Here is a 20,100-nt window from a genome sequence, read left to right on the forward strand (position 1 = left end):
CCAGCTCCCCAGACCTTGCAATTCTGGAGGAAGCCTCAGACAAGGCTTTTTGTGGGGTGGGTGTGGGAACCTGAGTAGGACTGAGAGCTGGAGGTTTCAGGGCTGGGAGGGCTGCATGATAGAAGGTGCTATTAGCCGAGCTCATGAACACTGAGCAGTTCCACTTCCCTCTTTTCAAAGTAAGCGTGGTGGGGGAGGGAAGAGACAGGCCTTGTATCACCCCTTGATAGGCCCAGGGACCTAGCTATTAAAAACAGGAAATATGAGCCAGGAGAGAGTAAGGAGGAACTAGCTGGGGGTGCCCTGTCTGCCTCCAACTCCAGGGAGCCTGCCAGCCACCTTAATTCAGTCTAGGCAGATAACAGAGAACAAATAGACCAGCTTGATGAAGCCTCCTGAGATCCTGGGAAGGAGACCCAGGACATGAATCTGGGCATGACTTTGGAGGAACAGGTTGTAAGAAAGGGGATAAAGAGCTACAGCTGCAGGCAGCTACTCCCTAGAGGAAGGAGGAAGGAGCAGAAGCCTGAGACACAGACTTGAATGGCCGTGTGGATGCGAGCAGCTGTCCAGGACATTCAGAGGACCAGTTTGAGCCCATTTATTGGGAACCAAAGATGAAGATATCAGGACGGACCTCCAGCACCAGGGTTTACACTCTGCCACCCACTATGCACAGCCAATCAACATTCCCAGCACTGCCCAATAGAACAGTGCAATGCTGAAAATTTCTATAGCTAGGTTTTCCAATTTGGTAGTCATCGGACTCATGTAGCTAGTGGCTACCATATTGGACATCAGAGCTCTCACCCCATGTGTAAGGTGAACAAAGAGCTGCCTTCCAATATTTCTTTTACTCCCTCCCACTCCTTCCATTCTTTCACACCCTCCTCTTGTGCCTCAGGTTATCAGTCAATAATTATATTGTAATGAGTTGAATTTAATAGGCCATAAGCTCATGTAAAATGAATATATAAAATACCTTATTTTTGTATAACTGAATTTCATTTCTATCCCAAGTGCCCATCCAACCTAGTGGCAGAGATTTACTGTAAATAAGTTCAGGTTAAATGTGGTCAAGTGACTGCTTCCTCCCTCTCTTCCTCCAGAGTGCAACTAAGTCTCTAGACAGGTCAGAGTGTATAGCCAGCACTCAAGCATTGGGAAGAGGGGCATTTGGAGCCTTAGGGCCCACTGTCTATGCTAGGATTAAGCTATCAGTCCTTGTCCTATTCATTTAATCTTCAAACTTCATTTCTGGGTTCTTCGATTCTTCCCTTTCCTGCAGGGGCAGAAGGAACAGCTCCAGAATCCCTTCTTTTATTTATTTATTTATTTATTTATTTATTTTTATTACTATTATACTTTAAGTTTTAGGGTACGTGTGCACAATGTGCAGGTTAGTTACATATGTATACATGTGCCATGCTGGTGTGCTGCACCCATTAACTCCTCATTTAGCATTAGGTATATCTCCTAAAGCTATCCTTCCCCCCTCCCCCCACCCCACAACAGTCCCCAGAGTGTGATGTTCCCCTTCCTGTGTCCATGTGTTCTCATTGTTCAATTCCCACCTATGAGTGAGAACATGCGGTGTTTGGTTTTTTGTTCTTGCGATAGTTTACTGAGAATGATGATTTCCAATTTCATCCATGTCCCTACAAAGGACACGAACTCATCATTTTTTATGGCTGCATAGTATTCCATGGTGTATATGTGCCATATTTTCTTAATCCAGTCTATCATTGTTGGACATTTGGGTTGGTTCCAAGTCTTTGCTATTGTGAATAGTGCCGCAATAAACATACGTGTGCATGTGTCTTTATAGCAGCATGATTTATAGTCCTTTGGGTATATACCCAGTAATGGGATGGCTGGGTCAAATGGTATTTCTACTTCTAGATCCCTGAGGAATCACCACACTGACTTCCACAATGGTTGAACTAGTTTACAGTCCCACCAACAGTGTAAAAGTGTTCCTATTTCTCCACATCCTCTCCAGCACCTGTTGTTTCCTGATTTTTTAATGATGGCCATTCTAACTGGTGTGAGATGGTATCTCATTGTGGTTTTGATTTGCATTTCTCTGATGGCCAGTGATGGTGAGCATTTTTTCATGTGTTTTTTGGCTGCATAAATGTCTTCTTTTGAGCAGTGTCTGTTCATGTCCTTCGCCCACTTTTTGATGGGAATCCCTTCTTAAAAACTTATAGCAGCATCTAACTCTACTGTTCCACCTGTCCACATATTCCCATACTTTCTATCCCTTTGCTAATAAAAATAAAAGCAGCTAACATTTATTGAACATTTTCCATGTACCAGGAAAATTCTAAGCACTTTATTTATTTATTTATTTATTTATTTATTTATTTATTTACTGAGATGGAGTCTCACTCTGTTGCACAGGCTGGAGAGCAGTGGCACCATCTCAGCTCACTGCAACCTCCACCTCCTGGGTTCAAGTGATTCTCCTGCCTCAGCCTTCCAAGTAGCTGGGATTATAGGCACCCACCACCATGCCCGGCTAATTTTTCTTTTCTTTTTTTTTTCTTTTTTTTTTTTTTTGGAGACAGGGTCTCCCTCTGTCGCCCAGGCTGGAATGTGGTGGTGCAATCTCAGCTCACTGCAACCTCCGCCTTCTGAGTTCAAGCGATTCTCCTGCCTCAGCCTCCCAAGTAGCTGGGACTACAGGTGCCCGCCACCATGTCTGGCTAATTTTTTGTATTTTTTTTAGTAGAGACAAGGTTTCACCCTGTTGCCCAGGGTGGTCTTGAACTCCTAAGCTCAGGCAATCTGCCTACCTCAGCCTCCCAAAGTGCTGGGATTACAGGCATGCGCCACCATGCCTGGCCCTAACTTTTACGTTTTTAATAGAGACAGGGGTCTCACCATGTTGGCCAGGCTGGTCTCGAACTCCTGACCTAAAGTGATCCGCTCACCTTGGCCTCCCAAAGTGCTGGGATTACAGGCATGAGCCACCATGCCCAGTCTATTCTAAACACTTTAAAACAACTAGCCCATATAGTCTTCCCAACAACTCCCTGAGGTAAATACTGTTATTATTCCCATTTTGCAGATGAGAAACTGAGGCACAGAGAGGTAGTGTGAAAAAAGCTCACACAGATAGTATTCTTGTTGAGGCTGTGGATGTGTTAACTAGCTTGACTTAAATCTTCCACATTGTATTCATACATTATAACATCACTTTGTACCTCACAAATTTATACAGCTATAAATTGTCAATTTACAGTGAAAAGAGTTTTGATAGATTTTGCTATTTAAAAAATAACGAATAAAAAAGAAAGCATTCTTGGGCTAGGATCTCAAAAGCCAATATTACATATGCATTTACTTAGCAATACAACTTCCATGAGTCAATCCCAAAAATACTCTGGCAAATGTCTGACACAAGGTTCTTTGTTGCAGCACTCATTGTAATAACAAGGGGCTAGAAACTACCCAAACATCCATCAACAGGGGATTATGTGAATAAATGACGGTGTATTTACACAGTGGAGTACTATGAAGCCATAAAATGGAATGACAGCTATCTTTGTCTACTGTGGTAGAGTGATCTTCAGAATATATTGTTAGGCTGGGCATGGTGGCTCATGCCTATAATCCCAGCACTTCAGAAGCCTGAGACAGGAGGATCACTTGAACCCAGGAGTTCAAAACCAGCCTGGCCAACCTAGTGAAACCTTGTCTCTACATTAAAAAAAAAAAAAAAAAAATTGAAGGAAAATTAGCCAGGCGTGGTAGTGCACGCCTGTGGCCCCAGCTGTTCAAACGGTTGAGGTGGGCAGATTGCTTGAGCCCAGGGGGTTGAGGCTGCAGTGAGCCATGTTCACAACACTGCACACCGGTCTGGGCAACAGGGCAAGACCCTGTCTCAATAAATAAATAAATAAATAAATAAATAATAAAATATAAAATGTGTATACATATATTATATATATATAGTTAAGTAAAAGAAGAAAAGTGTATGGTATGCTAACATTTATGTACAAAAGAGGGGAAATCAATATGTATATTTGCTTATATTTTTTAAATAAAAGAAAATAACTTTTTAAAAAATGACTCGATGAGAAAGGAAGACATCAGAGTACAAAGAACAAGTAGAGAAGCTAGACTTACCTGAATATACTTATTTTGAAGATTTGGCTATGGAACGATGTAAATGTTCCACATAATCATTAAAACAAAATGGAATTTTAAATAAAGTAACCCCTAAAATGAAAGCAAAATGAAATGAATGTATCAAACTATGTATTAAATTGATGGTATAAGTGCTCAGAGAAGAATTATTTCAAATGACTTTAAACATAGTAATTTGTACATTCCCATCAGGATATACCCAAAGGACGAGAGGAACTGCCAAAAAAAGAAAAGTTTTTAATTTTTTTTTTTTTTGAGATGGAGTTTCACTCTTGTTGCCCAGGCTAGAGTGCAATGGTGCAATCTCAGTTCACCACAGCCTCTGCCTCCCAGGTTCAATGATTTTCCTGCCTCATCCTCCCAAGTAGCTGGGATTACAGGCACGTGCCACCATGCCTGGCTAATTTTTTTTGTATTTTTAGCAGAGACGGGGTTTTTCCATGTTTGTCAGGCTGGTCTCGAACTCCCAACCTCAGGTGATCCGCCCCCCCTCAGCCTCCCAAAGTGCTGGGATTACAGGCGTGACCCACCATACCTGACCAGTTTTTAATCTTAAAATGTTTTCCATAATCATATTATTAATATAAATTGTTATTTTATACATTATAAGATAAAGCAAATAAATCTAATGTTATTGCCACTAAAACCAACATTTTCAGCGTAAGAAAAAATATAAATATAAAATAAAAGAAATAAAAATGCTATACCCTAAATTGAAATTTAAAATATCAGTATGAACTCAAGATCTCTTAAAACTTTTTTTCTCTAGCTCTACCCACTAAAAAGGCCTAGAAACAATTACCAATGCAGTAACTATGAGCACCCCTAGAGAAAAGGTTGCAATATCAAAATACCATTTCCCACAAAAGAACCAGGGCTCCTAGGAGAAATAGCTGATTCAAGGTCTGGAGCAAAAAATGTACAAGATGAACCAGGAAGACTTTTTCATTCCAGAAAGCAATAAAGCTACAGTGTCATGTCAAAAGGACTCAGAAGCCAATGTCTTGAAGAGGCTCTTGTTGACCAAAGATGAGGCAATTGAAGCATCAGTAGGATTTAAAATAAAACAGATTCAAAATCCATAAGTTCATAATGATACTCAAAAAAAGAGAAGTCATAGGTTGGCTAATTATCCTGATTCGTTCGTTACACATTGTACACATGTATTGAAATATCATGCTGTACCCCATAAATATGTACAACTATTATGTGTCAATTACAGGCAACTTATTTGCTATATTTTCCTTGTTTTTCTGAGTTTTTTTTTTTTTGAGATGGAGTTTCATTCTTGTTGCCCAGCCTGGAGTGCAATGGTGCAGTCTTGGCTCACTGCAACTTCTGCCTCCTGGGTTCAAGCGATTCTCCTGCCTCAGCCTCCCAAGTAGCTGGGATTACAGGCATGCGCCACCACGCCCAGCTAAATTTTTATATTTAGTACAGACGGAGTTTCACCATGTTGGTCAGGCTGGTCTCAAACTCCTGACCTCAGGTGATCCACCTGCCTCAGCCTCCCAAAGTGCTAGGATTACAGGCGTGAGCCATTGCGCCTAGCCAATTTTTTTAAGTAAGTAGGTATGGAGCCATCCTTGAGTCAAGACAGTAACAGCAGTAGCAGTCTTTTTATGATACTTATTATCAAATTATATACTTTAAGAATGAGCAGTTTATGTTATATAATTTCTTTTTTAGTAAAGCACCTAAGAAAGCAAGAAAGAAAAGGGAGGAAGGCAAGGAAGGAAGGGAGGGAAAGAAAGAGAGAGAGAGAGAGGGAGAGAGAGAGAGAGAGAAAGAAAGAGAAAGAGAAGGAAGGAAAGAAAGGAAAGGAAGGAAAGGAAAGAAAAGAAAAGGAAGAAAAAGAGAGGAGGAAAAAAGAAAAATATAAAGAGGAGGGAGGGAGAGAGGGAGGGAAAAGGAAAACTTCACTGGATTCCCTTTGAGCATGTTAGGACACCAACTCATTATTTTGAAAATGGGTGAATAAAGGGAAAGAATCAAGCACCTTTTCTACTTTTTCTGTATGAACCATATCTCACTGTAACCAAATAATTGGCTAGAGGAAATTTCTCCTTACAGAATTATTTCAGCTAATTAATGAGGAAAAATCTAAAGAATTTGAATTTTGCATTTTGTACTTTACACCCTTTAAGGAAACAACGGATCTAGGCCATCATCGTCAACAGCTAGGAATTGCACAGAATGAGACAAATATACTGAATGTGCCTCCTGGTATAGGTACACAATATTACCTATGAAGCATTCTTGCTAAAAACACTTAACCTGACTTTATTAAGATACTAGTCACATGAACTAGAAGTCAGAAGAATGTGTTAGATCATCGGTCCCCAACCTTTTTGGCACTAGGGACCGTGCCGTAGAAGACAATTTTTGGGCTAGAAGACAGTTTTTCCACAGACAAGGGAGGGGTTCAGGATGAAACATAGAAGACAATTTTTCATAGACTATTTTTCCACAGACAAGGGAAGGAGTCAGGATGAAATTGTTCTAACTCAGATCATCAGGCATTACTTAGACTCTCATAAGAAGCACGCAACCTAGATCACTCACATGGGCAGTTCACAAGAGTTCGCACTCCTATGAGAATCAAATGCTGCTGCTGATCGGACAGGAAGCAGAGCTCAGGTGGTAATGCGAGCGATGGGGAGCAGCTGTAAATACAAATGAAGCTTCGCTCAGTGGCCCACCACTCACCTCCTGCTGTGTGGCCTGTTAGGAATCAGGCCGAGAACCAGTACAAGGGATTGGGGACCCATGTGTTAGATGATACCACACAGATGCAATCCACAAACCAGAAGGTAGAAGACTCTACAAGATAAATACTATATATATTTTTTTTTAATTTTTTTTATTTATTTTTATTTATTATTATTATACTTTAGGTATATCTCCCAATGCTATCCCTCCCCACTCCCCCCACCCCACAACAGTCCCCAGAGTGTGATGTTCCCCTTCCTGTGTCCATGTGTTCTCATTGTTCAATTCCCACCTATGAGTGAGAATATGCGGTGTTTGGTTTTTTGTTCTTGTGATAGTTTACTGAGAATGATGATTTCCAATTTCATCCATGTCCCTACGAAGGACACGAACTCAACCTTTTTTATGGCTGCATAGTATTCCATGGTGTATATGTGCCACATTTTCTTAATCCAGTCTATCATTGTTGGACATTTGGGTTGGTTCCAAGTCTTTGCTATTGTGAATAGTGCCGCAATAAACATACGTGTGCATGTGTCTTTATAGCAGCATGATTTATAGTCCTTTGGGTATTATACCCAGTAATGGGATGGCTGGGTCAAATGGTATTTCTACTTCTAGATCCCTGAGGAATCACCACACTGACTTCCACAATGGTTGAACTAGTTTACAGTCCCACCAACAGTGTAAAAGTGTTCCTATTTCTCCACATCCTCTCCAGCACCTGTTGTTTCCTGATTTTTTAATGATGGCCATTCTAACTGGTGTGAGATGGTATCTCTTTGTGGTTTTGATTTGCATTTCTCTGATGGCCAGTGATGGTGAGCATTTTTTCATGTGTTTTTTGGCTGCATAAATGTCTTCTTTTGAGTAGTGTCTGTTCATGTCCTTCGCCCACTTTTTGATGGGGTTGTTTGGTTTTTTCTTGTAAATTTGTTGGAGTTCATTGTAGATTCTGGATATTAGCCCTTTGTCAGATGAGTAGGTTGCGAAAACTTTCTCCCATTTTGTAGGTTTCCTGTTCACTCTGATGGTAGTGTCTTTTGCTGCGCAGAAGCTCTTGAGTTTAGTTAGATCCCATTTGTCAATTTTGGCTTTTGTTGCCATTGCTTTTGGTGTTTTAGACATGAAGTCCTTGCCCATGACTATGTCCTGAATGGTAATGCCTAGGTTTTCTTCTAGGGTTTTTATGGTTTTAGGTCTAACGTTTAAGTCTTTAATCCATCTTGAATTGATTTTTGTATAAGGTGTAAGGAAGAGATCCAGTTTCAGCTTTCTACATATGGCTAGCCAGTTTTCCCAGCTCCATTTATTAAATAGGGAATCCTTTCCCCATTGCTTGTTTTTCTCAGGTTTGTCAAAGATCAGATAGTTGTAGATATGCGGTGTTATTTCTGAGGGCTCTGTTCTGTTCCATTGATCTATATCTCTGTTTTGGTACCAGTACCATGCTGCTTTGGTTACTGTAGCCTTGTAGTATAGTTTGAAGTCAGGTAGTGTGATGCCTCCAGCTTTGTTCTTTTGGCTTAGGATTGACTTGGCAATGCAGGCTCTTTTTTGGTTCCGTATGAACTTTAAAGTAGTTTTTTCCAATTCTGTGAAGAAAGTCATTGGTAGCTTGATAGGGATGGCATTGAATCTGTAAATTACCTTGGGCAGGATGGCCATTTTCATGATATTGATTCTTCCTACCCATGAGCATGGAATGTTCTTCCATTTGTTTGTATCCTCTTTTATTTCCTTGAGCAGTGGTTTGTAGTTCTCCTTGAAGAGGTCCTTCACGTCCCTTGTAAGTTGGATTCCTAGGTATTTTATTCTCTTTGAAGCAATTGTGAATGGGAGTTCACTCATGATTTGGCTCTCTGTTTGTCTGTTGTTGGTGTATAAGAATGCTTGTGATTTTTGTACATTGATTTTGTATCCTGAGACTTTGCTGAAGTTGCTTATCAGCTTAAGGAGATTTTGGGCTGAGACAACGGGGTTTTCTAGATATACCATCATGTCATCTGCAAACAGGGACAATTTGACTTCCTCTTTTCCTAATTGAATACCCATTATTTCCTTCTCTTTTTTTTTTTTTTTTTTTTTTTTTTTTTTTTGAGACAGGGTCTCACTCTGTGGCCTAGGCTAGAGTGCAGTGGTGCAATCTCCGCTCACTACAACCTCCACCTCCCAGGTTCAAGTGATTCTCCTGCCTCAGCCTCCCAAGTAGCTAGGACTACAGGCACATGCCACCACACCTGGCTAACTTTGTTATTGTTTTTGTTTGTTGTTTTTGGGGGGGGTTGTTGGTTGTGGTGGTGTTTTTTGTTTTTTTTTTGTTTTGGTAGCAACGGGTTTTCACCATGTTGACCAGTCTGGTCTTGAACTCCTGACCTCAAGTTATCCACCAGCCTCAGCCTCCTAAAATGCTGAGATTACAAGCATGAGCCACCCTGCCCAGCCTCTTATTTCTTCAATAAACAAACTGAAGACAGAGCAAGGGAAAATCTCTCCAATCCTGCTTATTCCACCTTCCACACTTAAAAAAGAGAGAAAGGGAGAGCCTAAAGGGTAAAAGAGACTTAATTACCAATCGGTGGATTGTGTGGACCTTGTTTGGATCTTGATTCAAATAAACACATTACATGCAACAATTGGGGTATATAGACACACACACACACACACACACGTATAGACACATATATATATATATATATATATATATATATATATTTTTTTTTTTTTTTTGAGACAGTCTAGTTCTGTTGCCCAGGCTGGAGTGCAGTAGCACCATCTCGGCTCACTGCAACCTCTGCCTCCCGTGTAGCTGGGACCACAGATGCGTGCCGCCATGCCCAGCTAATTTCTGTATTTTTAGTAGAGACAGGGTTTCGCCATATTGGCTAGACTGGTCTCGAACTTCTGACCTTGAGTGATCCACCCGTCTCGGCTTCCCAAAGTGCTGGGATTCAGGCATGAGCCACCGTGTCCGGCCAATTCAGTATATTTAAACATGGACTGGATATTGGATGATATTAAGAATTGTTGGTTTTTTAGGTGTAATAATAATAATTGTGGCTATGTGTTTAAAGTTCCTTTTTTAGAGAGACATGGAGAAATGTTTTCTGATGAAATGATATGATGTTTGAGATCTGCACAGAAATTATTCCATAAAGGAGAGGGTAGATGGGCATATAATTAAAGAAGTTTATCCGGCCGGGCGCGGTGGCTCAGGCCTGTAATCCCAGCACTTTGGGAGGCCGAGGCAGGCGGATCACGAGGTCATGAGATCGAGACCATCCTGGCTAACGTGGTGAAACCCCCTCTCTACTAAAAATACAAAAAAAAAAAAAAAAAAAAAATTAGCTGGGCGTGGTGGCGGGCGCCTGTAGTCCCAGCTACTCAGGAGGCTGAGGCAGGAGAATGGCATGAACCTGGGAGGCGGAGCTTGCAGTGAGCTGAGATCGCACCACTGCACTCCAGCCTGGGTGACAGAGCAAGACTCCATCTAAAAAAAAAAAAGTTTACCCGTAAGTTGATCACTTTAAGCTGGGTGATGAGTATGTAAGGGTTCATTACATTATTCTCTTTACTTTTGTAAATGCTTAAAATTTCCCATATTAAAAAGGAAAAAAGCTAATATTTGCTTATTTTCATTCTTTCTGCACTTCTGCTATAAAAACCACCTCCAAGGCCAAAGGAACCAGAGAAATGTGATAAGATAAAAGGCATTATACAAAAAAAAAAAAATACATTGGCTAGTACTTCAAACTACTTAGAAACAGATGTATAGACCAATGGAACAGAATAAAGAGATCAGAAATAAATCCCTACAACTACAGCCAACTCATTTTTCAACAAAGGTGCAAAAAACACACATCGGGGGAAAGGACAGTCTCATCAATATATGGTGCCAGGAAAATTGGGTATTTATATGCAAAAAAAGTGAAACTAGACCCCTACTTTTCACCATATGCAAAAATCAACTCAAAATGGATTAAACACTTAGATCTAAGATCCAAAACTATGAAACTCTACTAGAAGAAAACATGGGGACACATTTTTTGACATTGTTTTGGACAAGGGCTTTTTAGATAAGCCCTCAAAAGCACAGGCATAGGCTGGGTGCAGTGGCTCATGCCTGTAATCCCAGAACTTTGGGAAGTCAAGGTGGGTGGATCACGTGAGGTCAGGAGTTCGAGACCAGCCTGGCCAACATGGCGAAAACCCGTATTTGCTAAAAATACAAAAATTAGCTGGTCGTAGTGACATATGCTTGTAGTCCCAGCTATTCTCAGAGGGCTGAGGCAGGAAAATCGCTTGAACTCGGGAGGTGGCGGTTGCAGTGAGCTGAGAGCACACCACTGCACTCCAGCCTGGACGACAGAACAAGACTGTCTCAAAAATAAAAATAAAGTACAGACATCAAAAGCAAACATAGACAAATGGAATTACATCAAACTGAAAAGCTTCTGCACAAAAAAACAATCAACGCATGAAGAGATAACACACAGAATGGGAGAAAATATTTGCGAACTATACATCTGGTTAATATCCAGAATATATAAGTAACTCAGACAACTCAATATCAATAAACAAACCAAAAACAAAAACAAAAAACAAACCAATAATCCAATTTTAAAGTGGAAAAAAGACCCGAATAGACATTTCTCAAAATAAGACTTACAAATGGCCAACAGATATTTGAAAGAATGCTCAACATCACCAGTCATCAGGGAAATGCAAAGCAAAACCATAAACAGATATCTCACTCCAGTTAGAACCACTATTATCAAAAAGACAAAAGACGAGTGTTGGCGAGGATGCGGACAAAAGGGAACCCTTACACACTGTTGGTGGAACTGTAAATTAGTACAGCTGTTGTAGGAAACAGTATGGGGGTTCCCCCCAAAATTAAAAATGGAACTACCATATGATCCACAAATCCAACTACTAGGTATACATCTAAAAGAAATAGGCTGGGCCCAGTGGCTCATGCCTGTAATCCCAGCATTTTGGGAGGCTGTGACAGGTGGATCTTGAGGCCAGGAGTTTGAGACCAGCCTGGCCAACATGGTAATACCTTGTCTCTACTAAAAATACAAAAGATTAGCTGGATGTTGTGGCACGTGCCTGTAGTCCCAGCTATTTGGAAGGCCGAGACAGGAGAATCACTTGAACCTGGGAGGCAGAGGTTGCAGTGAGCCGAGATGGCACCACTGCACTCCAACCTGGACAACAGAGTGAGACTCTGTCTTGAAAATAAAATAAAATAAAATAAAGGAAATGAAATGAAATGAAATCAGCATGTCAAAGAGGTATCTGTACTCCCATATTTATTACAGCATTATTCACAATAGCCAGTGTATGGAATCAACCTAAGTGTTCATCAACGAATGAATGGATGAAGACAATGGAGTACATGTAAACAATGGAATACTATTCAGCCATAAAAATGAACTAAATCCTGTTCATTTGTGACTACATGGATGAATCTGGTGACTTTATGTTACGTGAAATAAGCCAGACACAGAAAAACAAACTGTATGTTCTTATCTGTGGAACCTAAAAAAATTGATCTCCACTTGGCACAGTGGCTCAAGCCTGTAATCCCAACACTTTGGGAGGCCAAGAAAGGAGGATTGCTTGAATCCAGGAGTTCAAGACCAGCCTGAGCAACATATGAAGACTCCATCTCTACAAAAAATTTAAAAATTTTTCTGGGTAGTTGCGGTGGCTCATGCCTGTAATTCCAGCACTTTGGGAGGCTGAGGTGGGCGGATCACGAGGTCAGGAGTTCGAGACCAGCCTGACCAATATGGTGAAACCCCATCTCTACTATAAATACAAAAAAATTTAGCCGGGCGTGGTGGCAGGCACCTGTAATCCCAGCTACTCGGGAGGCTGAGGCAGGAGAGTTGCTTGAACCCGGGAGGTGGAGGTTGCAGTAAGACGAGATCGCGCCATTGCACTCCAGCCTGGGCAACAGAGCAAGACTCTGACCCCAAAAAAAAAAAATTCTGGGTGGGGTGGTACATTCCTGTGGTTCTCAGCTACTCAGGAGGCTGAGGCAGGAGGATCACTTGAGCCCAGGAGTTCAAGGCTGCAGGGAGCTGTAATTGCACCACTACACTCCAGCCTGGGTGACAAAGACCCTGTCTCAAAACAAAAAAAAAAATTTTTGTTTTAAATCTCATAGAAGTAGAGGGTAAAATAGTGGTTACTAGAGGCTAGGGAGGGATTGGTAGAGGGAGGAGGAGGAGAGGTTGGCCAATAAGTACCACGTTACAATTACGTAGGAGAAATAAGTTCTGGTGTTCTACTGCACAATAGGGTGACTGTAGTTAAGAATAATGTACATCTCAAAATAGCAGAAAAGAGGATTTGAAATGTTCTCGCCACAAAGAAACGATAAATGGTTGAGGTGATGGATTTTCTAATTACCTTGATTTGATTATCATAGTGTATATATGTATTGAAACATCACATTGTACCCCATAAATACAATCATTATGTGTCAATTAAAAATAAAATAATTACAGGTGTGAGCCACCATGCCCAGCCTGAAGTGCCCTATTGAACATATGAGTCTAGAGCTCAGACTATCTCCCTCTCAGATACCAAACAACCCTTATTTATTTCACACTGGCCTTCTCTCTTTTTTTATTTTATTTATTTATTTTTTTGAGACAGAGTCTTGCTCTGTCGCCCAGGCTGGAGTTCAGTGGCGTGATCTCGGCTCACCGCAAGCTCTGCCTCCCGGGTTCACACCATTCTCCTGCCTCAGCCTCCCGAGTAGCTGTGACTACAGGCGCCCACCATCACGCCCGGCTAATTTTTTGTATTTTTAGTAGAGACGGGTTTTCACCATGTTAGCCAGGATGGTCTCAGTCTCCTGACCTCGTGATCTGCCTGCCTCGGCCTCCCAAAGTGCTAGGATTACAGGCATGAGCCACCATGCCTGGCCCCACACTGGCCTTCTTTCTTTTCCTGAACAGGCCAAGTTTCCTCCAGCCTCAGGACCACGGCATTGCTATTCCTGTTGCCTGGCACATTTCTCCCCTAGATGGCCACATGACTAGCTCCTCTTAAACATTCAGATCTCAGGTCAAATATCATCTAATGAGAAAATCCTTGCTCGGTCGGGCATGGTGGTTCACGCCTGTAATCCCAGCACTTTGGGAGGCTGAGGCGGGCAGATCACCTGAGCCCAGGAGTTCTAGACCAGCCTGGCAAACATGGTGAAACCCCGTCTCTACTAAAAATACAAAAATTAGCCAGGTGTGGTGGCAGGCCCCTGTGATCCCAGCTACTCGGGAGGCTGAGGCAGAAGAATTGCTTGAACCAGGGAGGCGGAGGTTGCAGTGAGCCGAGATCGCACCATTGCATTCCAGGCTGGGTGACAGAGTGAGACACTGTATCGAAAAAATAATAATAATAAAAAAGAAAATCCTTGCTCAAGACCCAAGCTAAAGTCAATATAAGGAGTGAGCCAGGGATCCACATTGGTCAGATTTTGCTGTGACAATGATGCATAAAAGACAACTTCCAGAAGCCTGGTGCTTACAACAGTAAACATTCACTTCTTGCCCAGGGGTCTGTGGGTCAAGCTGGGGCTCTGCAGGGCTTTCTGGGGCTGGCTGGGCTGGGCTCCAGGCTGTGGGGTGAGTAGGTGGCTGTCTCATGTATCTTCTCATTTGGAATCCAGGCTGAAGGAACCTCCACTGTCTGGGACTTGTGGTTCTCATGGCCGAGGACAGTTGCTCAAAGGGATGAATGGAAACACTTTGTGCCTTGGGCCTGGCCCCTGTGACTTCCACACATATTCTCATGGCCAAAGCAAGTCACGTGGCCAAGTGCAATATCAACAGGGTGAGGAAGTATATTCCTCCTGTGGTGGTGTGGGCTGGGGAAAGTAAATATTTGCTGAACAGTAATACAATCTACCAAATCACCCAATTCTTTTTTTCCCCCTAGATGGCTATGTTTATTGAGTCATCCCTCCACATTTTTATGAAATACCATCTTTTACAAATGAATGAATGAATGAGAAATGTGCCTTTCAAGGCAGGAGGATCCTCCCCATGCTTCAAATGAGAAACCTGAGGCTCAGAGAAGGGAGTGAGTCACCCAAAGTCCTAGAAACCACCTGTGGCAAGCCCGGCCTGTCGGGCTCCTCAGTTCACTTCTCTACATACAATAAATGAGGCAAGAAAGTACAATTTTCTGGACAGCGAGGACACATCACCCATCCTGCCCTCCCACTGAGGCTTGTTGACAGGCCCATAATCGGGGCAAGTATACCAAAAAGTTTCCTTGCTGATTCAATCTCGGGGCTCACTCTGAAACCAAGTAGGACCTTGATTTGTCATTTCCGGGTCTCCGAACCACAAATGTTAAGTACGTATTAAATGAGTGAGTCACTGGTACTGTGGACATTTTAATTGCTGATTAAGGGTTCCATGAATTCTGGGTCCCGCCCCAACTGTGCCTGCCCCTAAGGTACAGACAGTCATCTCTACTTCTTTGGGGACCTGCAGTGTCTAACACCGACTAGGGTACACAGTGACACTCAAAAATGAGGCATAGGCATAGAGGCCGGGCATTGTGGCTCATGCCTGTAATCCCAGCACTTTGGGAGGTCGAGGCGGGCAGATCACTTAAGCCCAGGAGTTCAAGATCACCGTGGGCAACATGGCAAAACTCTGCCTCTACAAAGAAAAAAAAAAAGTCAGGTGTAGTGGTGTGCACCTGTGGTCCCAGCTATTTGGGAGGCTGAGGTGCTAGGACTGCTTGAGCCCAGAAGGCAGAGGTTGCAGTGATCCAAGATCATACGCCACTGCACTCCAGCCTGAGTGACAGAGTGAGACCTTGTCTCAAAAAAAAAAAAACAAAAAAAGGTATAGGGCTTAGGAAAATTCTGGAAGGACATGCCTCAAATAAACAGTGGGCAACCCTTTTGAAGCAAGTTTACTTAGAACTTTAACTCTCTGCTTTCGGTCTTTATGTAGCATTTGAACACTCCACAATCAGTATAGATTGCTTCTATAGGCGTGAGTATAGGTATGCTTCTGATTGCACAGGTAACATTCAGAGAACCAATCTGAAACTGGTCTAAGTCCATACTAGCGTGCAAAAAGCGTTACTTGCTGATTGGTTGGGAAACTCCTGAAAATCATCTTTCTCCAGAATCCTCCCACACATTGTCAGAAGCCTGCTTTCAGAAATACTGAGTCAATTCCCAACCACTCCTTCAGTCAGTAAGCCCGGGAGCACCTACAGCACGCCAAGTGCTGAGTGAGCCACCAGGGTGACAGGTGATAGGCAGGGAAACAGGTGGTAGCCAGAGTCAGTGGGGCCTGCATTCAAACCGTAGCTGACATAGATGGCACTGGACCATGGGCCAGACACTGTGCTAAATGCCCCACAAGGATTATCACGTTTAATCCACACGACAAGTTGATGAGGCAGGCACTATTATTATCCTGTTTGACAGCTGTGGAAACTGAAGTGCAGAGAGGCAAAGGAACTTGCCCAAGGTCACATAACTAGCAGATGGTGGAACTGACATTTGATTCCAGAGTCTGTGATCCCCACTGTGACCCAAAACTGCTTCCCACTAGGAACTTGTCCAGATTCCACAGGCAGTAAGTGGCAGTCAAAATTCAAACTCAGAAAGGTTCATCAGCCTCCAAAGAATATTGTCTCAACTGATAAGACGTTCTCCCTTCCAACTCCCTCCATTTCTGGATCCAACACCAACATGCTGGGTGACCTTGGGGAGCCTCCCTGGCCTCAGTTTTCATGGCTGCAAAATGGAAAGAACACTGCTTACCTTAAGGAGCTGCAGAGGGGCTTTTATGCGAAGACAGTTCCTCCTGTGGAAATATGGTAGGCACTCAGTTGAGATACATCTGTGTTCTTTCTGGTTTCCAGGAGTTTGGGGCAGTTGGACAAGTGGGCACTGGAGCAAGTCCGTGTGATAAGCTCTATGACTGAGAGTGCACTAAGTGCTGGGCCAGAGGCTGCACATGGGATGGAAAGCCAAGGGCTGCTGTGTACCCAGAAAACTCAACTGAAGGAACACTGGAATAAACAACCCTCAGAAGGAGGGAAGCTTTGTTCGTCATCTTTCCTGTTTTCCTAGTCTGGCCCAGTTCCAAAACCTCTTCTTAATCTTGTCAGGAGTTTGGCCCAGTGCCCCAGGAAGGAGCCGCCAGGAGGCTTATAGTGAGCCAAGTCTTCAAGGAAGTGATGTCTTCTGTGAGTCAAGAGAAGGCAAGAGACTTTCTGGGAGAGAGAAGGAGATAGGGACAGAAACAGGGAAGGGCTCAGCTGGAAGACCCTTTCTTGAAGAAGTGGAGAAACTGAGGCTTAGAACAGAGCAAGGTTTACTGATTGTGCTGGTGGCAGGGTAGGGGCAAGTAGCTTATCTTCCTTCCTCCCAGGCCAGAGTCCTCTCCACTGCATGTATTGACTGCTCACCCCCTTCCTATTCTAGGACTACCCAGGCAGGAGGAGCTGCCTTCACTCACCCTTTCCCACTACTGCTTCCAGAAACATCTCCCCATCACTACACTAGGGACTTTGTAAGCACAGATGTGGGACCGATGAGTACTAGAGAAGGAAGCAGAAGCTGCAAAGACCTTGGTAAGTTTGGCCATGCGGGAAACGAGGATGATAGATCCTCTGAAAGAAAGAAACAATGCTTCCCAATGCCTACTGTGTGTCTGCGCAATGCCAGGCACATCCAACATGTCGTTATGGGATCCTTGGGCTGTCACTTCACCAGCCAGAAACCTCTGTGGCCAGTGGTGCCTTTGCCAGAGTTTTGCTCAGGCTCACTGCGCCCACTTGGCCTGGCAAACTGTGCTCAGCTCGTGCTAATGGCCTGGATCCCATGCCTGCCAAGGGCGAGTGGAGCGGTAAGGGTGTGTGTGAGCAAGCAAGCGTGGGGTCCAGCCACTGTGCACAGCCAGGAACAATGGCTGTGGTGGAGTGGGCAGCTCCAGGTGCCAGCATGAGTGCTGGCTTCCTACGAGGCTGCAGCTGGAACAGGCATCCTGCAAGCAGCTTCCACTGCTGCCACTGGGGAATGCAATGGTTCTTGGGGGCTTGGATATGTCAGGAACCACAGACCCCCAAAGAGGGTGTCACAGCCCTGGCTCAGGGAGCTCCTAGGTCTGGGGTCCCCAAAGGGCCTCAGCTCTTCTCCCCTTCTTCTTACCCACAACATAGTGAGCAAGAGGTGTGTTTCAGCCCTGTTTGTGTTATAGCTCTTTCAGCCCTGCCATTCAGGAGGTCCTGAGTTCTTGTCCCATGCCCGGGAAGAATGAGGTACACAGACAAGTGGAGGGTGAGCAAGCTGAAGAGCTTTATTGAGCAACAGAGCAGCTCAGAGCAGACTCACAGTGGCTAGCTCCTCTCTGCTGCCAGGGTGTCCACTAATGTTCAACTTTAATGTTCAGCTCTCAACAGAAAGGAGCTACAAGACCCTGGAGTGGGTAGCTCCTCTCCACAGCTGGTCGTCCTGATGTCTGCTGAGCTTCCAGCAGAGAGGAGACTCCAGAGGGGATAGCTCCTTTCTGCAGCTGGTTGTCCTGACATCTCTCTGAGTCTGGCTGAGTCCAGGGTTCTTATGGGCTTCAGAGGGGAAGAAGTGCGTGCTGATTGGTCCATGGGTGGCCATGGGCAGGCCCAGAAAAGGCACCATAAGTTCCTACTCCAATCTGCAGGACTGGCAGCCTGGCCCCTAGGCTTCAGGCCTTCCCAGGATTGAAGGTGAGGCTTCACCAGGGACCCGCCCCTTTTTGCCCAGAGCCTATCTGCCTCCTGCCACTGTTCATAGCACCCAGGCTGTTCAGGCAGAGGGGCACCTGCAGGCCAGTGCTGAGCTGCCCTCAGCCCTTCCTTGGTCTCCCTTCCATGTTAGTTGGTGCCCAAAGTCTGAAGTGGGCCAAAGTGGCAGGGGGCTGGTGTGTCAGTGCTGCCCCAAGCATGCAAACACCCAGCTGGGTTGCAACAGCGCCTGGGATCAGCCTCAACTTTGCTCTGAGATCGAAGCAGGTGCCAGGAGCAGGGAGAGGCCAGGCAGTGGAAGCAGGTATTTCTGAGCCTGCAGGGGCAGGGGGGCCTTCCTGGGCCCCCAAGAGTGCAGAGATGCCTGGGTCTGCAGCCCTGGCTTGGGCAGCTGCAGCTGTGCCCAAGGAGCGTGAAGCTTCCACTGTGTCAACTCAGAAGACAGCAGGGCTTCTGCCTGTTCCCGGCCCCTGCTAGTTCTGTGGAGTGCCTCCCCCACTGCAGCCTGCATCATGGGAGTGGCCACTCTAGACAGGCCACCACTGCCATCAATGTTACATAATCTAATCATCACACTAACTCTGGGAAGTAGATTACATCCCCATTTTGCAGATAAGGAACCTAAGGCTCATAGGGGAGACATTTCCTGCCCAACTCTATCTCCAGCCCATAACTGTCTTCCAACCTCTAAACCTGGCTATCTACTTTGTCTCAGATATTCCCACTTATAACCCCACATGCTTCTCAAAGTCACCTTGAACTCATCCTCTTCCCCTGCCATAGATTTCTGGTCTCCCATCATAGCCTTACTACTCAGAACCCCAGATATTAATGTTGACTCCACCCTCTCCCCTATTTCCATCTCCAAATAGCCTGGGATTAGTGGTCCCCACTCCAAGTCTATTTCCTAAACATTGGCTTCTTCAATTCAAAGGGATGTAGCATAGTCCAGACTTTTATCATCTCCCTCTTAGATAACTTCAACAGTTTCTGTAAAAGCTCCTCTGCCTCCAGTTTATCCTTCCATCCATCCCTACCCCACTCAAAATGTCAGGGGCAATCTTTCTAAAATGCAAATCTGTCTAGTCTCAACCAGCTGAAAACTCTGCTGTGGCTTCACAGTGCCCTCAGATAAACCCTTTACAGAGGCTTGCCTGGCCTAAAAGTCTTGGCCCTTGCTGCCTTCTCGGGGGTCAGGTTGGGTCACTGTCTACCCTCTGCCCCTGAAGCCTTGGACGTCCTGGAATACATACAGTTCCTCTTTCACTTCAAGGCTTTGACCCCTGCTGTTTTCTCTGCCTTCCTCCAGCTAACTCCTTCTCATCTTTCAGGTCTCAGCTTAGTCACCACTTCCTGACCACCCTGCTCTTAGGCTTCCTGAGCTGCCCTTCCAGTGAATCCCGCAGTTCCCTTATACTTCCTACACTGGGCTACCCACCCCCTCCCTCT

The 20,100-nt window shown here is 44.2% G+C and overlaps 1 protein-coding gene across 2 annotated transcripts in view; it reads left to right on the forward strand.

The window, feature by feature from the left end:
• LOC129021636 (uncharacterized) overlaps positions 1–20,100 on the forward strand; it is a 49,770-nt gene that overhangs the window by 13,305 nt on the left and 16,365 nt on the right. For both annotated transcript variants that reach the window (XR_008496099.1, XM_054467306.1), the window contains exon 2: positions 17,354–17,502. Coding sequence is in view for 1 of the 2 variants with exons in the window: in XM_054467306.1 (XP_054323281.1) it covers positions 17,354–17,502 (149 nt within the window). In the remaining variant the exon portion in view is untranslated. The remainder of the gene's footprint in view (positions 1–17,353; positions 17,503–20,100) is intronic.

Source organism: Pongo pygmaeus, chromosome 21 (genome assembly GCF_028885625.2).
Source record: "Pongo pygmaeus isolate AG05252 chromosome 21, NHGRI_mPonPyg2-v2.0_pri, whole genome shotgun sequence".
Lineage (NCBI taxonomy): Eukaryota > Metazoa > Chordata > Mammalia > Primates > Hominidae > Pongo > Pongo pygmaeus.